This window comes from Petaurus breviceps, unplaced genomic scaffold, assembly GCF_028583685.1.
Source record: "Petaurus breviceps papuanus isolate PSGF00001 unplaced genomic scaffold, PetGlider_PUasm1.0 90849, whole genome shotgun sequence".
Classification (NCBI taxonomy): Eukaryota; Metazoa; Chordata; class Mammalia; order Diprotodontia; family Petauridae; genus Petaurus; species Petaurus breviceps.
In genome coordinates, this window is record NW_027187361.1 from 14,229,648 (window position 1) to 14,248,012 (window position 18,365).

General features: G+C 39.6%; 1 protein-coding gene across 5 annotated transcripts in view; it reads right to left on the reverse strand.

The window, feature by feature from the left end:
* Positions 1 to 588: 588 nt before the first annotated feature.
* CSF2RA (colony stimulating factor 2 receptor subunit alpha) overlaps positions 589 to 18,365 on the reverse strand; it is a 65,153-nt gene continuing 47,376 nt past the window's right edge. For 3 of the 5 annotated variants that reach the window (XM_069072896.1, XM_069072895.1, XM_069072898.1), the window contains 5 exons: positions 15,105 to 15,131; positions 14,185 to 14,317; positions 9,400 to 9,499; positions 6,836 to 6,917; positions 589 to 3,751 (listed from right to left, as the gene is read on the reverse strand). In XM_069072896.1, coding sequence (XP_068928997.1) covers positions 3,683 to 3,751; positions 6,836 to 6,917; positions 9,400 to 9,499; positions 14,185 to 14,317; positions 15,105 to 15,131 — 411 coding nt within the window. In that variant the 3' untranslated portion in view covers positions 589 to 3,682. Of the gene's footprint in view, positions 3,752 to 6,835; positions 6,918 to 9,399; positions 9,500 to 10,029; positions 10,978 to 14,184; positions 14,318 to 15,104; positions 15,132 to 18,365 lie in introns of those variants that run through there. The other 2 variants (XM_069072899.1, XM_069072900.1) reach the window with 2 other exon arrangements.

The window sequence follows — 18,365 nt, forward strand, 5'->3', positions numbered from 1 at the left end:
GTTGGAGGCCTGTCTTCTCCTGATGCCCTCTCCTCCTCCTTTCTCTTCTCTTCTCTTCTTTGTTCCCTCACTCCCCTCCCTACCAACCCAGGGAAAGATTTACCTCGGATGTAGGAAGTATATGCTATCCCATCTGCTATCTGACTTCTAGTTTCATACTGGGATGTGTGGCAGGAGGAGGCATCTGGTCTTAAGTGATTCTGATGTCCTAGACATTGGAGCTACAAATACAAAATTAAAAATATGATCCATATTCTCAAGGGGGGGAATATAATGTATGCATGTGTAACAAGTGTTTATTGCGGTCACCACATTGTAGTGCTTTATACTGCTTACACTGGGCATGTGAGCATGAGTAGTGAGTAGAATGGGCTACTCACTCATTCAACATATTCTCACATTGTAATGCCTCATTTGTTCTGAGAAGGACAAATCACAGAGTGGTTACATTCAAAATTCAACCAGGATCTAAGTAACTCTGCTGTGGGAGGAATACCCCTCCCCCCCCAATTATAACATTAGCTCTTAAGCCCCCACTGATAAGCATCCATTTTCACAGACTAGCACCAATGATAATAATAACAACACTTTTATATAGTAACACATTATTTACTTAACATTCATGCAAAAGAAATGATAATTACATCATAGAAAGTAAGTGCATGAATAATAAATACATCTCAACCTATACATATATACCCTTGAGGGAGAGTGGGCACACAGTGCCTTTTCCTTGCCAAGGAGATACATGAATGAAAAACAAGCAAACAAACATGTTCCCAATTGGGGATAACTCAAAATTTTGGAATTGTAAACTTCAGTTTCTTCTTCATGTCACAGAAAAGGTCTAGGAAAGTTCCTTCATGAATATAGCTTCTGTGTTAGACATGTTTCCACTATTAAGCTCAGTTAACCCCTGTAACACTTAACAAACACATTGGAGGGTGTGACATATCAGTCAAACTAGGCAATCTATTGGGTGGCATCATTGATTTCTTTTTTCTAAACTGTTTCTCTCATCAGTTGGACTTATTCTTCAAACATAACAGCAATCACTTCCAGCTTCAAGGTCAGCTGTTGTAGTTCCGAAATTGGTTCTTTCATCTTTTGTTCTCTTCTTTCACTCATATTTTTATTGGTTCAGAGGATGTCACCCCCAATTTCAGTTTATAGTTGGTAGCCAAATTCTCAGATCTCTTTATAATTGGACAAATTACATTTGTTCCATAACCATAGAATGGTCCTGTTATTCAAAGCTCCAAATAAATTATAGTTTGTCACATTAAAAATCAACATCTATCTCAGAAGCTATCATTAGAGTAACCACTTCAGTAATTGGAGAAACTTAAAAGAACAGTATCCTTCACACAGGTAATTAATTCAGGGAGGAGAGGATGCTAGCAATCAAGGGGAATCAGGAAAGATTTAGTATGCTAAATGCCTCCTGAGCCAGACTTTGAAAGAGCTAGAAATTTTAAGAAGTAAAAATGAGGAGGGCATGCATTTTAGGAATGGAGGACAGCCAGTTCAAAGGCATAAAAGTGAGAGATGGCATGTTGCCATATAAAACAGCTAGTAGACTTGTTGAATTAGCATGCAAAGTTCATTAGGGTAGTATTTGAAATATCTGGAAAAATAGGTAGAGACATAGATAGTAATTGTTTGCATTAACAGAAGGTTGGGACAAGCAGTGTGAAAAGTGTCCACAAATCCAATTTATAAAATAAATTTAGCTCGATGGATAGGAGATGACAGGGAGAATTCATGGTCATTATGTTGGATCTCAGGACACATGGCTTCATTTGGAAAGACACACTGACTCAGTGCATCTGTAAAAGGGGATGACTCTCCCTCAGTTTTTCTCTTTTTTTCCTAAATGCAGGTCATATTAGTATTGTCCTAGTCTGTTCCATGAGGGATAAATAAAAGCGAATCCCTTTCTCTTTGTTCCAACAGCATGTCAACTTTTCCCATGTGGCAATTCAAACAGGGCTGATGGGGTCAGTTAGGTCAGTTTGACCAGGTTCTCTGGCTGCCTCCTCTGCTTTGTGTTTATTTGACTGGTCCTAAGTGATCAAACACTGACCATGAGGTGCACACGTTCAGGTTTAAAGGTTACCTTGGAAGTTACTGAGGTCTGGAGGTTCGGAGTCTCCAGATAGTGCCAGATGGATTTGGGAAGGAGTTCCTGCCAACTACTCCAATTTTCTTGGAGAGAAAATGACCTCTGGCCATAAGATGAAGGACAGTGCAGAAATGAGATGAAATATGAAATGGCTAGTTAGCAGTTCTAGCAAATGCTTTATGTTTGGATGGTTTTAATTCTCAATTTCCTGGCAGAGTATTTCTGTAGCTATTACTGCTGATTGTTGGGTTTAAGTTTTCTGTCAATGCACACTTTTTTAGAACCCTTTATGTAAAGTATTTATTTTTTGTATAGGAAATAAATATTGGCATAGTGAATAGAAAACTGACCTTGAAGTCAGGAAGCCCTGGATTTCAGTCCTGCCTTTGACATATACTAGCTAGGTGATCCTGGGCTAGTCACTTAACTTCTCAAGGTTCTAAGTAATTCTCTAGCCCTATAAGTTGAAGAGAGGTGAAGACATGCATTCATAAGGGGTAGTTTCCACACTGGGAGTTTACTATGCCAATGAGGTCACAGGTTCAGTAACCATCCCACTCTGTCTCTCAGGTATGAATTACATTTAATATTGGGTTCTATTCTACTTTTGCCTTTGGGAAGACCTTAGACATGAACCCAAACCTAAGCTTTAAGTAAACTTTCCTCTCAGGTGTCAGGGTAGGAGTGTTATCATTGAATCATTTCAGTCGTGTCTGACTCTGCATGACCACATTTGGAGTTTTCCTGGCAAAGATACTGGAGAGGTTTGTTATTTCTTCAGCTCATTTTGTAGAAAAGGAACTGAAGCAAACAGGGTTAAGTGACTTGCCCAGCGTCACCCAGGTAGAAAGTGTCTAAGGTCATATTTGAACTTTGGTCCTCGACTCCTGGGCTGGCACTCTATCTACTGCACCACCTAGCTGCCCAGGGTAGGAGCATAAACTGCCAAAGAGTGAGAGAAAAGGAGTCTGGCCCTCTCTCACCAGAGGCTAGAGTCCTCTAGGACTGAACTCAGTCTGGACTACACGCATGGGTTCAATCAAGGGCCCCTTAGTGGAGGAGGATTGGGTGCAGCAACCTTTGAACCCAGTAGTATTTATACTGTTGGATCAGGCATATTAATTTTAAAACTGTGTGTAAGATAGATTGGATGGGGAAAGAATGAAAGCAGGAAAACTGAAGCAATCCAGGAAAGCAGTAAAGAGGCCCAACGAGATATAGTGGTCATGTGAATGGAGAGAAAGGGATGGAATCAAGAGTTGTTGAAGTAGAATTGACAAAATTTGGCAACTGATTGGAGATGGGGGGTGGGTACCAAAGGAAAAAGTCAGCAATGATTCCAAGGTTGAAAATGTCGGGGACGGGAAGGGAGCGGTGCCCTTAACAGCAACAAGAATGTTTGGAGGAGGGATAAGGTCTTGGTTTTGAAGCTCGTTCTCTACCCACACCAAACTACCTCTCTGCTTTGATAACCAAAATATAAAAAAATAAAATTTCCTGGAACTCCAACAAGTAGTAGTATTAGGAAAATTCCCACGCTCCTATGACCATTAGACATCATCCTATTACATCTATAGTCATTATTTCTTCACATTTTTCTGGATATTTAAATTCTTCCCAGATGATCTAAGGAAGAGAAGAAAAGCAGAAGTGATGTTTTAGTACATTTTTGCAAGCTTTATAAATGTATGACAGTCATTTTTCCTCCTATAAAAACATCAGAAAAAGTTAATGATACTAGTGACCAAGAAAAAAGATCAGAAGTGCTGATAAAGGCAGATAGCTCTATGCTATCCCTGGATTGGGAATCAGAAGAACCGGGGTTAAGTGCCAACTCTGCCACATGTGCCTTAAATGTAACCACTTTGGATCTCATTTTCCACATCTGTAAAAGGAAGAGGACACATGACTGATAGTATCTCCAGTGTGGTATTGTGGAAAGGGCAGGGTTCATTATGAGAAGACCTGAGTTCCTAACTCTGGATCTACCATTTACTATCTTTGTGATACTGGGTAAGACTTTTGACCTCTATGGATCTCAGTTTCCTCAACTGTAAAATTAGAGAGTTGGACTAGGTGACTTTGATGGTCCTGTCCTATGCTAAATCTATGATCCTTAGAACACCAGGTCTCGTGTTCTAAGATTCTATGAGTTGAAAGTGCAAGTGACCTCCAGTCTTTAAATATTTTTCCCCCTGGATTACTCATTTGACTTATATAAGTTATGTGACAGTGGATAAGTCTTTGGGTATTTCTCAGTGCCTCTTTAAAACTCTCTCTGTGATGCCTATGTGAATTGGTGGAAGGAGTGTTCACACTGGGAGTTCCCTACACTGATGAAATCACAAGTCTAAGCCATCTCATCCCAAACAAAACCACTCATTTGGTTCCTTATGAGATGAATTGCTTTGCAATATTATTTAATGTGTAATGATTTAAACAATTAGGTTACTAACTTCTTCAAGGAAGAAGTTCTATTTTTTGCTTAATTGTATCACAGAATTTCAGTTGGAAGAGATCTCAGAGACCACCAGGGGTGGGGAACCTGTGGCCTTAAGGGCACATGTGGCCCTCTAAGTCCTCAAGTGCAGCCCTTTGACCGAATCCCAATTTCACAGAACAAATCCCCTTAATAAAAAGATTTGTTCTGTAAAACTTGGACTCAGTCAAAAAGTGGCATCTAAGAACCTAGAAGGTCAAATGTGGCCTCAAGGCCACATATATATCTCCATATAGTACATATGTATCTCGATATAAAGTTTTTTAAAAAGGATGCTGATGGCATGGTAGATAGGACATTGGACTTCATCTCAGGAGGACCTGAGTTCAAATCCAGACTTAGACACTCACTATGTGTCCCTAGGGAAGTCACTTAAACCTGCCTCACTTTCCTCATTTGTAAAATGGGGAAAACAATAGCATCTATATCCCAGGGTTGTTCTGAGGATAAAATGAGATGAGATTTGTAAAGTGCTGTGTAAACCTCAAAGTTCTGTATAAATCCCAGTCATCAATATTAGCAACAAACATTCTGAAACATCAGGATTTTGCTTGAAGATCTGTCATAGGGATGTGACTCACGGTCAGACAGTCTCAGCTGGAATTTTCATGTGGACGGTGCTAGGGAGTTTCTTCCAGGAGAATTGGGATCAAGTTAAGGGGAATTGCCTTGTAGAGACAGATTGTGGAGCATGAGCAGACATTCTATAACAGGTTCTCCTAGGCTAACCACATGTTGAGAGGGAAGATCTTCACTATTAAGGCTGCCCTTCCCTAGACTCTCTCCATTTTATCAATGCCCTTCATAAAATGCGGTGCTCCAGAGTGAATGCAATAGTCTCATTTTGGTCTGACCAGAACATACAAGACTACTCAGTCCCTTGTCCTGGACACTTTCTTCACTGTTGAGTTACACTGGCACTAAAACTGTCAGATTTTTCCCTAGCATTTTCACCTTTTTTTCTCTCTATTTTCTTTTCTTTTTTTAATTTTTTTGTTCATTTTTAGTTTATATCATTCATTTCCACAAGATTTTGAGTTCTAGATTTTCTCCCCATCTTTCCCCTACCGCCCCCCCAAAAGAGCGATCCCACTGAATACCCCCTCCCCCAATCTGCTCTCTCATGTATCCTCCCCCCTCCTCCAATTTTCCAGGATAGCACTTTCATCTTTAAAGCGCCTCTGTGGATTGAAGGAATGAATGCCCTTGGAAGTTGTGCCCTTTAGAGAGGGCCTAGATTTTCTTATTTATCTTATTCCTTGACCTTGCCTTACTTTGCATTCTTCTTCCCCCTTTCTCCTCTCTCTTCTTCCCTCTTCTCTCTCTTTCTTCTTCACCCTCTCCCTTCTCTCTTCATCTGTCCATCTATCTCCATCTCTGCCCCTCTTGGTGTCTCTCTCAGGAATTCACGCATGGGTTTCAGGAGCCAAAACAGAGCCACAAAGGTATGTAGTCCAACAAATACTTCAGGGCCTCGGAGGTGGTGAATTTGGTGATTTGGTGAGGGAGAGGAAGGAGGTTGGGACAAGGGGGGAGGTTTGTGTTAGGGAGAAATAGGACCCTGGTGAATGAATCCCGCTCTGGAGGCCCCACACTTAGAATAAAGAAGACATCAGTCTAGATTTGACACCTCCCCAGAAAGGCAGAAGCCATTCCTCCTCATGGTACCAGAACTGTAACTTGGATAACCTGGGGCCAGGAGGATTTGCAGCTGAAACTCCTTGAATGGGAGGAATGGAAGCCCCTTTTCACTTGAGGACATGGAAACCTGTCCTCACCCCTTCGCGTAATATATGTTAGTCCAGTATTAAGGGACTGGGTTCAACCCCTGCCTTTGACCCTTAAACTCTGTGTGAACTTAATACATGGCTTTGCCTCCTAGGCCTCAGTTTTCTCACCTCTAAAATGGGGGTGGTCGGTTATATGACCTCTGTGGTCTCTTCCAGCTCTAATCCTATGATACCTGTAGTGACAAAACTCAGGGACACTTCTGTTCACTGGAGCCCCTGGCATCTGATCACACAAGGTACTAACCCTGTATCCTCTTATGGGTTAGGTCAGACAATAAACAAGGGTCCCTTTTCCCATGATTGATATTGTAGATAGGGAGGTATCTCCTCCTCCCATCTTCCACAACACAAATCTCTCTGTCTACTTGTCACAGTTTTTGAAGTAAGGATAGTGAATGATATATAGTAAGGGTATCTTACCTGTTTGTCCAGGTGATCACAGGTATTCACTTTGTCTTTAATCTGAGGAATCTGGGGAAATAACCTTTGCATGACATAGTACCTGGGAAGAAAGAGGGGAGAAAATTAATGAAAACTGTACAGCATGACTCTTCTAATCTGCCAAAGTCAATATAGTCCTGACAAGGAAGTCCATTAATGCCAATGTCCTGCTGACTCATGGGATAAAGGCCAGCCCAGCTTTCCATCCAGTTCTTTGAACATTCTAGATACTTAATGGCTCCCTTGAATTTAAGTTAGGATTCTGGAAGGGATTATGTGATAGGTAAGGGGTTACAGACTGTATCTGACAAGTGCCCTTCTGTATTTAAAGGGTTAGGCAGCCCAAAGTTCTTTCTTGCTTTAATCTGGTCTTAGAGAACGGTATTAGTGTTGTACCATTTTCAGGTTCATTTTCTATTCACATTTCATGACTTATTTTAAGTATTGTGCTTTAAAAAATTCCCTTTATGATTAAGATAAGGTTATTTGCATTCTGATCTGTATTCTAACGTGAGCATTTGTTTTAGTATTTAGGGACAAAACCCTGCCTGTGGGTTCAACCATTCCCAGGTTTATAATATGTCAAAAGCAAATGGTTCAATTAATAGAAATAATTCAGGGTGCAAACAAGTGCTCAAAATGTTTATATTAATAATGAGATGAAGAAATGTAGGTAGCAGATGTTTCCAGATGGCATGCCGGCTTTTGGATAGTGCTATATTACTAAATACTTACATAGAATGTGGTCCATTATGGACTCTACATCTATTTCAAACATTCTCCATTATTCTAATCTTATTGTGGACAATGGGATAGCAAAAGGCAAAAGCCAGGAAAGGGGTAACTAGGTGGTACATTTTCTCTGAGCCTATCCCATACACTGCAAATCATACTTGCTTGATTCAGGCAAATTGACCAGTCAGAAGATTCATCTGGTAAATACTTCAATATTTCAATGAATCTAAGCTCTAACTTCTTATTACGAGGAGAATACACTAATCAGCTGAAATGAATCCCTTTTATAGCGAAGACAGCGATTCACACTGTGTAATTCATGTTGCATCGTCCTATAAATCCCCCTAAGTGGGAATCTACCTGCATGCTAGAGGGCGTCATTATATTAGGCTCTATTGTCATTACTGCATAATGCTATTATTATGTCTTATTGCATTATAATGTTCCATGGATCCTGGCAAAAGCCATTAGACTCTACATCTGTCACCCCTGCTCTCGGTATGTGACTTTTCTAATCACACAGATTCTCAAGGAGATCCCATATGTCTCTTTTGGGGAGTTCTCATCGACAATATGCTGCAGCCTACTTTTGCCTCCTATCTATCTTTCTTTTGCATTTTGGGGAACTTGCAATTTTGATTCTTTGGATTTTGTAGTATTCTAAGCTTTGCAGCTATATCAGTCTTCCAAAGAATACTGGAATAAGAAAGATCTATTTTTTGTGTTGAGTGACAGACAGCATTGGAACATGAAAGATCATAAGAATCGTTACACTTATAGTGCTTCAAGGTACTTTGCAAATATTATCTCATTTGATCCTCACAACAACCCTGGATTATAGGTGCTATTATGCATCTATTTTACAGATGAGGAAACTGAAGTGGACCGAAATCAAGCAATTTCTCCAAAGACACATTGCTATTAAGTGTCTGAGGCTGCATTTGAACTCATGGCTTCCTGACTCCAGGTTCCCACTTTGATATCTAGTTGCCTATAAATAGAGAATTGTATAAAATAGTCAAATGTGCTCAAAGACTTCACAAATGACAAATCAAAGAAAAAAAGATAGGAACCTAATAAAGATGGTAACAGTTTTATACGTGTTAAATAGATAAGAAATACATAAATGCTGCAATCTGGCTCCATCTGGGATGGGCCTTGGCTGTTGTTGTGCCTTGGACTGCAGGAGCAAGTTGGGCAGGCAACAACTCCGGTCGTCAGGGCAGGAGGCCTGGTGGAAGGGAGAGGGGGTGGTATGGACCAGCCCTACACTCCCCACACCTCCTGTTACACCAGAAGATATGGTGTATATATGGCACTTTACCTTGACAAAACCTGATGTTTGCTTGTGAAAGTGAGCATTGGAAGGATTACAGCTTGTGAATTATTGGGAAGGGACGTATTTTTTGAGCTCTTTCACTGTTTCTCTCAGGAGAAATTGCATAGAAGCAAAGTCAAAATTTGAAATATGCTCAAAATATTCTATAACATATTTGTGTTGGGGACAATTTTTCACTTTTGAAATAAGTGTTAATAGCAGAACTGACTGTCCGATATTGAAATCATACCATGCTATATCTATATAGTGTTTTATAGTTTACAAAGTACTTTCACATACTACCAACATCTCATTTGAATTACAAATGAGAAAGAAATGGCAAACCACTCCAGTATTTTTGCCAATAAAATCCCAAATGGGATCACATGTCTGAAACCACTAAAAAACAACAAATTCACCAAGTGCCTATCCAGTACAAACCATTGCTTCTCTCATTTGTTAATAAAACTTAATTGCAAAATATTGTTACCTTTTAAAGACAAACATGATAAGCAGTGCAAAGAGAGCTGTCCCAAACACCACCAATACATAAATATATATGGGACTACTTTTTTGTTCTTTATAACCTCCTGGAAAAGAGAAAAGAGAAGAAAAAAATCCCAATACCTCTGCAATTTAATGAAACATTAACTATTAACATCAACTATTTCAGTTTTTAATGGGTATTATGATAAATTACTGAGAAATTGTCCCCAATAAAGGTGCACAAAGTTGTAATTCCATTACTATTCGAACTATTCATTAGCTCAATGTTACTGATAAAGTCAAAACAAACAAATATCTTCCATGACATAATTTTTTCATTATCTTATAAGGTAGTTAACTTCTTTGATTTTCCATTGAAATGTTATTTGGTAATTGAAATACAATCAATAAAAATGGAGGAGATTCAAAACTATGCTAGGCAATGATTGATTAAAGGAATTTGAGATATTTACTTAGCTTGGAGAAGAGACTTAGGGGGCTACAATCATTACTTTCACCTATGGAAGCAACTTGAAGTGGAAGAGATATTAGATTTGTTTTTCTTAGCCTCAGAGAGTAGATCTGGATGTAAGATTTAGTAACCATGTTTTTAAGAAGTACTTGTAGCATGCCATTTTTTTTTCAGAGACAAGATAGACTTTATTTTTTTCTATATTAGTCATATTGTGAAAGAAGAAACAGACCAAAAGGGGGAAAAATCCATAAAAAGTAAAGCAAGTGAAAAATAATATACTTCAATCTGTATTCAGACTCTACCAATTCTTTCCCTGGATATGGGTAGCATTTTTCATTATGAATCCTTTGGAATTATCCTGGATCATTACAGAGAATAGCTAAGGCATTCACAGTTGATCATCATACAATATTCTAGCATGGCAATAAAGAGAATAAATTTGTTTATTTTTAGTTTTCAACATTCACTTCCATAAGATTCTGAGTTCCAAATTTTCTCCCGATTTCTCTCCCACCCCACCCCAAGATGGCATGCAATTTGATATGGGCTCTACATATACATTCATATTGAACCTATTTTCTTTTTTTTTTTTTTTAAGCAATCGGGGTAAAGTAACTTTCTTAGGGTTACATGGCCAGTTATTTCTGGGTGTGGTGCTGAGTATCTGAGCCCAGATTTGATCCCCAGGTCATCCCAACACTGGGGCTGGTGCTCTTACTCGCTGAGCCACCTGGCCGCCCCTAAGTAATTGGGGTAAGTAACTTGCTCAAGGTTACACGACCAGGTGTTTCTGGGTGGGTGCTAAGTGTCTGAGGCCGGGGATTCGATTTCCAGGTCATCCTGACACTGGAGCTGGTGCTCTTACTCGCTGAGCCACCTGGCTGCCCCTGAACCTATTTTCTTATTAGTCATATTGTAAAGAAGAATTAGAACCAATGGGGAAAACCATGAGAAAGAAGAAGCAAAAAAAAAAAAAGAGAGAGTAAATTGTCTGCTTTGATCTGCATTCAGACTCCATAGCTCTTTTTCTGAACGCAGACAGCATTTTCCATCATGAGTCTTTTGGAGTTGTCTTAGATCCTTAGCATACCATTTTTAAGAAGTGGCCTTTTGTAATGGAGAGAAAGAAAGAAAGAAAGGAAACAAACATCTATTAAGCATCTTCTATATGCCAGTTGCTGCACTAAATACTTTACAAATATTATCTCATTTGATCTTCATAGGAACCCTGAGAGGTAGGTATTATCCTCTCCTACCTCCATTTAATGTTGAGGAAGCTGCAGCAGATAGAGTTTAAGTGGCTTGCCCAGAGTCACACTGCTTGTGTGTGAGGTGGATTTGAACTCTGGTTTCCCTGACTTCAGGCTCTGTTCTCTCTCCACTGTGTCCCCTAGTTACCAATAAGGCCCCAAATGTATGAATTTGTTTTCAAGGACTATAAAAACACAACAGTGTTTTAAGAAACACACGTAGACAGATGGAGATCTACATATCATATTGTTCAGAAACTAGAAAGCTACCAGTGTATAGATAACGCCCAGAGAAGGGGTAGAGGATTATAAAAATTGGCCAAAAAGACATTATAGGAGACAGTGTGCAAAAAATGGGAGATAATAGTCCTCCTGTACCCTATTCCGAGCAGACTACATCTGGTGTGTCATGTTCAACTCTGGGAACCTTATTTTGGGATAAGACTGTCAAACTCAAAAGTATCTAGGAGAGGTTCACTCTGATGGTGAGAGACCTGGGAGGGTTAGCTAATATAGAGGATAATGACTGAATTCCTAGAGCCTGGAAGGATTGGCTGAATCCAGAAGAGGATTTTTAAGTAAGTACTGTTTCCTTCCTTAAATTATAAGGTATAAATTCAACTATTTACATTTTGTATTCTTTCTTCCCCTCCAGAAGAACATAAGCTTTTTGAAGGCAGGGACTGACATTTTTGCATAAAGCACAGTGTCTTGCACATATTAGGCCCTTTAATAAAAACTTGTGGGACAAGAGTAGAGAAGGGAAGACTCAGTGGGGGAACATGGTAGCTATCTGAAAGGTTTCCTATGAAAAAACGCCACAGAGGACAGGATGAGGAAGAACAGAAACCGAGTATGGCCAGATGTAAGAGAAAAGCTCGGTAATGATTAGTGGAGTGGGTTTCTTTGGGAGTGGTGGCTTGACCATCCCTGGAGGTCTTAGGGTTGAGGCTACATGGACTTGTCAGCATGACTGTGGAAAGGATTGTTGTTGAGTTATGGGTTGGAAGAGATGGCCTGTGAGGTCCTTTTCAATTCTGGGTTTCTGAAGTTGTGCAATTCTAGAAATACTTGGGAAGTTTGACTCAGATGTTGTGAATTTTTTCACAGGTGACTTTTTTTGTACCTTTTTTTTCTCTTTCTTACTTGGATGAGCAAAGTTGAAAATTAGTAATTACAGGGAAAAGAAAGTTTGAGGCCGTCCCTGAGATAAGCAAAGAATCATCATATGATATGGGCTGAGAGTTAGAAAACTTGGGTTCCAGTTATACTTCTACCCACTAACTAGCTGCATGATCATGGATAAATACCTTCACTTCTCTGTGCCTCATTTTCCCCTTCTGTAAAATGATGAGGTTGTACAAGATGACCTCTAAGTTCCTTATAAATTCTAAAAGTCTATGAGTCTATGAGACCAGGTAGTTCTTCTACATAAGAGGAACTAATCAATGCAAATAGAGCCCTGACCTAAGGGAGCTGAGTTCTCCAACATACCAAATTAACTAAGCCTGGAGGGGAAATTTGTGGAAAGGACTTTTATAGTACAAGCTACATGTAATATGCCTGAACGTCATGACTGGATATTTAGGGATTTTCAAGACCTAAGACCTGAAGACACTTCTTTAGTTGAGAGAAAGTAAAGAATTTCTTGATAACAGAAAGTTGAAGCTAGTTTGATGATAACTGATAACAGGTTTTGTTGTTACGATTCAGTCATTTCGGACTCTTTGGGATCCCATTGGGGTTTTCTTGGCAGATACTGGAGTGGTTTGCCATTTTCTTCTCCAGCTCATTTTACAGATGAGGAAACTGAGGCAAACAGCGTTGAATGACTTGTCAAGGGTCACACCACTAGCAATGCACCTGAGGCCAGATTTGAACTCAAGCCTTCCTGACTCCAGGCCCAGTGCTCTATGTATTTCACCATCTAGCTGCCCCCCCAAACTTGTTAGTGACAAAGGCCTGTAGTTTTGAGGTGTGTATATATTTTTTACTCTACATCATATCTTATGTTACTGATGTATAATGATTAACAGTTGGCGTTTAATTAAATGATTTGTGTTCATGCTTTAATAAAGAGGGGCTTCTTTTATTTAGAAAAAGACTGAGAGTTCAAATTATAAACTTGAACTCATATCTCCCAGCTTTTCAGCTTGTGGCAGCTCTAAAAATGGAAAGCATCACCATTCATCTGGTAGCAATCATAAATGAGTATACAGGGTGTGCAGGTTGAGCCCTGGGACATCTTAGTATCTCCCCCAAAAGTGACTTTGCATTTTACTTTTATTGCATGATACCCTTTTTTGTTTTTGAGACAATTGGGGTTAAGTAACTTGCCCACAGTCACAAGCCAGTGTCTCAGGTCATATCTGAACTCATGTCAGTCTGACTTCTGGGCCAGTGTTGTATCTACAGTGCCAAACACACACACACAGACACACACACGGACACACAAACAAACAAACTCTTTTAAATAAACGAGTAAAGTTCTCTGAATTGCACATCTTCTCTTTCCAGTCTTCTTAGGCCTTGTCCCCCACCACATACTTTGTGATACCATGATACTGACTTCCCTACTCTTCCTTGAACAAAACCCTCCATCTTCCTGCAGTGGGCATTTTCAGGGGCTGTCCTCCATGCATAGAATGCTCCTGCTCCTGGCTTCTCGGACTTCTTTGAGTCTCAGCTACAATTCCAGCCACAGGAGGTCTTCCTTCTGTTGATTATTTTCGATTAATCATCCTGTGTCCCACTTGTGTGTACGTAGTTATTTGCACGTTGTCTCCCCTCATAGGTTGCGAGCTCAGGGGCTTTTACATTTCTCTCTATCCCATAATTTAGCACAGGATCTGACACATAGTAGGCACTTAAAAATGTTTTTTCACTGGATGATTCCCTAATGGAACGTGCCAGAGGTGGGAGCTACCTGGATGGCAGGGGCAGCATAGGAAGAAACGAGAGCAAATCTAGGTCTGTGAGGTTGCCTTTGCATTGCCAAAGTGACTGAGGTCAAGCAGATCACCTGGTATCTCCCATATATGTAACGAAACAGAAACATGCTTACCAAAGTTCACAGGTTCACTCCATTCACCCCAATTCCCGTCTCGACGACTGGCTCTTATTTTCAAGATATACTCTGTCTCCATGTGATAATTTGGGAAGTCATACTCATTTTTTGCAGATCCTTGTACCTCCAACTTGGACCAGGAAAAAAGAAAATTGGGGGAAAAACACATTTGTCACTGATTCTGTGGAATGAGGGATGCTACAGAAATGTCAAGGTTTTTATTTGTTTCAGGGCAACCCTAAATCTTGAAAATGTTTTACTGAGCATTTCCTCAATTTTGTATTGAGGTGTTTAAATAATGGGTACAGTGTTGCAAAGGCTGTTTCTTATACTAAATATTCCATCTTCTACATCCATGTTTGTATGTAGGTAATCCCCCATACCTGGAATGCTTTCCATTTTCACCTCCAACTCTTGAACACTGTATTCCATTAAGGCTCCACTAAAATACCACTTCTTCCAGGAAACCTTTCCTGATTTGCACAGTTGCTAATGCCTGCCTCTCCTATCCCCATATATTCATTTTATATTTCTCTATGAACATGTTGTATCTCCGTCACAGAATGTAAGTTTTTTGAAGGCAGGGACTATTTTCATTTTTGTCTATATATACAATGTCTAGCAAAATGACTGGTGATTAAGCTAATTGATTGACTGATAGATTTATATATATATATACATATGTGTATATATGTAATATATTATATATATGTATATATACATATATAATATATATGAGCTTGGGAAAGTCTCACAATCACATTATAGTGTATCATTCTCTCTAAGAGAGCAGCATAGCTATTTTCAGTTTTATTCTGCATGCAAAAGTTTATAGGCCAGATTGTAACAAGTTTGAGTGATTTTTTTTTACTATAAGTGCACTTTGACATCAGATCACAACAAAAGACCAAACTCACCCGATTTTTATGAGTGTACTGCGAGCCCTGTAAAAAAATAGCAAGAAAATACCCGGTAAGTACTTTCACTTTGAAAAATCAGTAAGGAAGTATCTGGCTGGGTCTCCCTTTTTGTATTCTGAATGGTACTGTCAACAAACCTTCTTGAGTAGGAGCGAAACTCAAGCATACCTGCTTTGTAATTGTGGGCAATGACTAATGGTTTACTGCTAACAGCTGGCTTTCTAAAAATGTAAGACACAGCTTTAAATTCAATCTGTATTATCATTTTTCTCCATCACTTTCTTAAGTCTAGAAATCAACAAAACAATAAGTCAAGCTCTGATGTGATTTTTGAAGTGTAAATGCTCACGCTGAAACTTTCAACTATCAGTTCTCTCAAGTTGATTTGAGCTGGCTCCAGTACAACCTGAGGAAGACCCAATTGTCTCCTTCTTTGACTACCCTCTTTTTGTGGCACTGCTGGGCGTTGGCATCAGGCCATATCATCTGAGCCTGACTATTGTTCAGGAGGATTGTGGGGAGACTATCTTTCCATTGTGTCAAATCCTCAGAAGACCTGAAGGGCATCCCTCCACAGTTTTACCATAGTGAAAGTGAAGGTGTATCTTCTCTTCAATTTCTTTTTTTTTTTTTTTTTGGAGGGCAATTGGGGTTGACAGCTAGTAAGTGTGTTAAGTGTCTGAGGTCAGATTTGAACTCAGGTCCTCCTGACTTCAGGGCCAGTGCTCTATTCATTGCCACCTAGCCACCCCTCTCTTCAATTTCACAAAACCCAGATTTTTATTTTCCTTTCTTTGTTAAACATTGTATCAAAAAAGGTATAAGTATAATAATAGTTAATGCTCATATGGTACTTAAAAGCTTAGAAATAATTTAGGCATATTATTTCATTCAATCCTTACAATAACTAGGGGGGAAAAGTCCTTTCATTATTGACTCTACAGATAGGCAGAATAACAGACTCAGTGATTTGCCTAGGGTCACAGTGCCTGCAGTAGGATTTCAACTTACATCTTCCTGATTCCAAGGTCAACAAGCTCTGCCAGCTACCTGCTCGAGGGCTTCACTCAATGTATGTAGTGACAGTGTATGTCTGTTGGTTGCTTCTGGCAGCCTGCTTAGTTCTCTAGAGTAAGACCCATTTGCATCTATTGCCAAATCTGCGTCATTGCAAGATGCCCAAGGGAGAGATAGCTGTATTATTGGCAGGTTCTCCACCGATAGGATAGATAACCTTGCCTAGTCCAGTCTGTTAAGCTTGCACCCTCTTTTAGTGGTTATAATCCTGGCGTGTGTGTGTGTGTGTAATATTAATGGAATAGGAAGATTTTCCCCATGCATTAATAGGCCTCTGTGACCACATATGTTCAATCATGGATGTTTTACTGATTTGAGCTCCTTCCCAGCTGTGATACATAGAGTCACATAGAGCCCTTTGGGGGAGGAAATTGCCTAAAGGGAAGGGGAGGCTTGCTTGTAGGAAGGCTTTCACAGCTTTTGGAATGAAGCTAATTAGTCCCTAAGTCACCAGGGTTGTGGTGCCTTCTGGCTCTGAGCCTATCAGTTGAAAACTATATATACTGGGGGGTTGGTATTTTGCATTGGGGGTTCTCTCATGAGAAGGACCTTTTGATTCCCTGGACTGGACTCTGAGTAGCCATTTGTTAAGAGGCCCCCAATTACTCAGATGTTTGTGCTTCCCTGATCTAGTGGTGTAAGTAGGTGCTTACATTACTTTGTTCAGACGGAGCCCTGTCTGTTGAATCTCCGTGCTAATTTCTGCTTGTATTTTCTCCACGTTCAGAGTGCTGACCTTTCTCCTGAACTAGTGAATGGAATGTCCTTTCTCTGTTTGTACTTTCTCCACATTCAGGGTGCTGACTTTTCCCCTGAACTAGTGAATGTCATTAAAAGAAGATTGCTGACCCCTTTAAAAGTTGTCTTTCCTTTAGAAAAGCAGATCAAAGGACCTGTGCTAGCAGGCCATTCTGGGTGTGCTAATAATCTGGCTTGCTAATAATACAGCAGGCCGTACAATTGTCATGGCTCTGTGCCTGGATGAAGCAACAGCAGCACAGCAAAGAAAATGAAGGGCTGACGTTGGAGTCATAGTGAAATTCTGCTTCTGACACTTAGCTTCCATGTGGGGAACCCAGGGCACATCATCTAACCTCTCTGAGAACATATTTGTTCATCTGTAAAATGGGAAATAACACTTGGTAGCACCTACCTTAAAGATTTGCCATAAGAATCCAAAGAGATAATGTATGTAAACTGGTTTGCAAACCTCAAAGTCATATACAAATGTTTAGCAATATCAAATATTGGAGGAAAAAATTCTTCCCAGGCCTATAAAGTCATATTAAAAAAAACAACCTGAGATAGCTTGGCAGAATCATGTTGGACCTGTGCCTTTAGGTCTGGGCCGATGGCTTAGTACGTACAGTGTCTTAACACATGGTAAGTACTTAAAAATACTCGGTGATTGACTCCCTCCAGTCTTATTGGGGCAAATGGGACTTTTCTGAATATTTTCACCTGTGTTTTTGACACTCTAAAAGATATTAACAATGACTCAATATTATATTTGGAAATTGTGTTTTAACCCTTCAAAGAACTTTAAATAATTCTAGCTGGAATTTATACAGGACTTTAAAGGAGTAACTTACATCTATTATCTCATTTTATCCTCACAACTCTGAGAGATAGATACTATTACTGTCTTTTTAAAAAAATTACAAATAAAGAGAATGAGGATGGGAGAAGTTAAGTGACTTGGCTAGGGTCACATAAGTGTCTGAGGTGGTGCTGACAGCAAGTCCAGTCTATGAACTGGGCCACTTTTTAACCTTTGAAAGTGATCGAATTATATTTAATCCTTATAGTAAACTTATGAAGCAGGTCTCAGTATTCCTTATGATCTAATTTGTTTTCTGGTTTCCAGTTTAAAAAGAAATATGGGGATCTCTTTGAAACATATTATAGCCCAGCCTAGCAAAGTTATAGCCTATAGGAAAAGCAGAAAAAATAAGAAACAAGGGGTTCACATGGTGCAGCCTTCATTTAATTGGGTAAAAAGAGAGCTCCAGAGGCAGACAAGAAAGGAAGGAAACTGCTTCTCGGGCACATGGAGGGTAATGATGGCATTTGGAACTAGCTTTTCTTCCTTTCTTCCTTCCTTTTTCTTCTTTCTTTCTTTCTTTCTTTCTTTCTTTCTTTCTTTCTTTCTTTCTTTCTTTCTTTCTTTCTTTCTTTCTT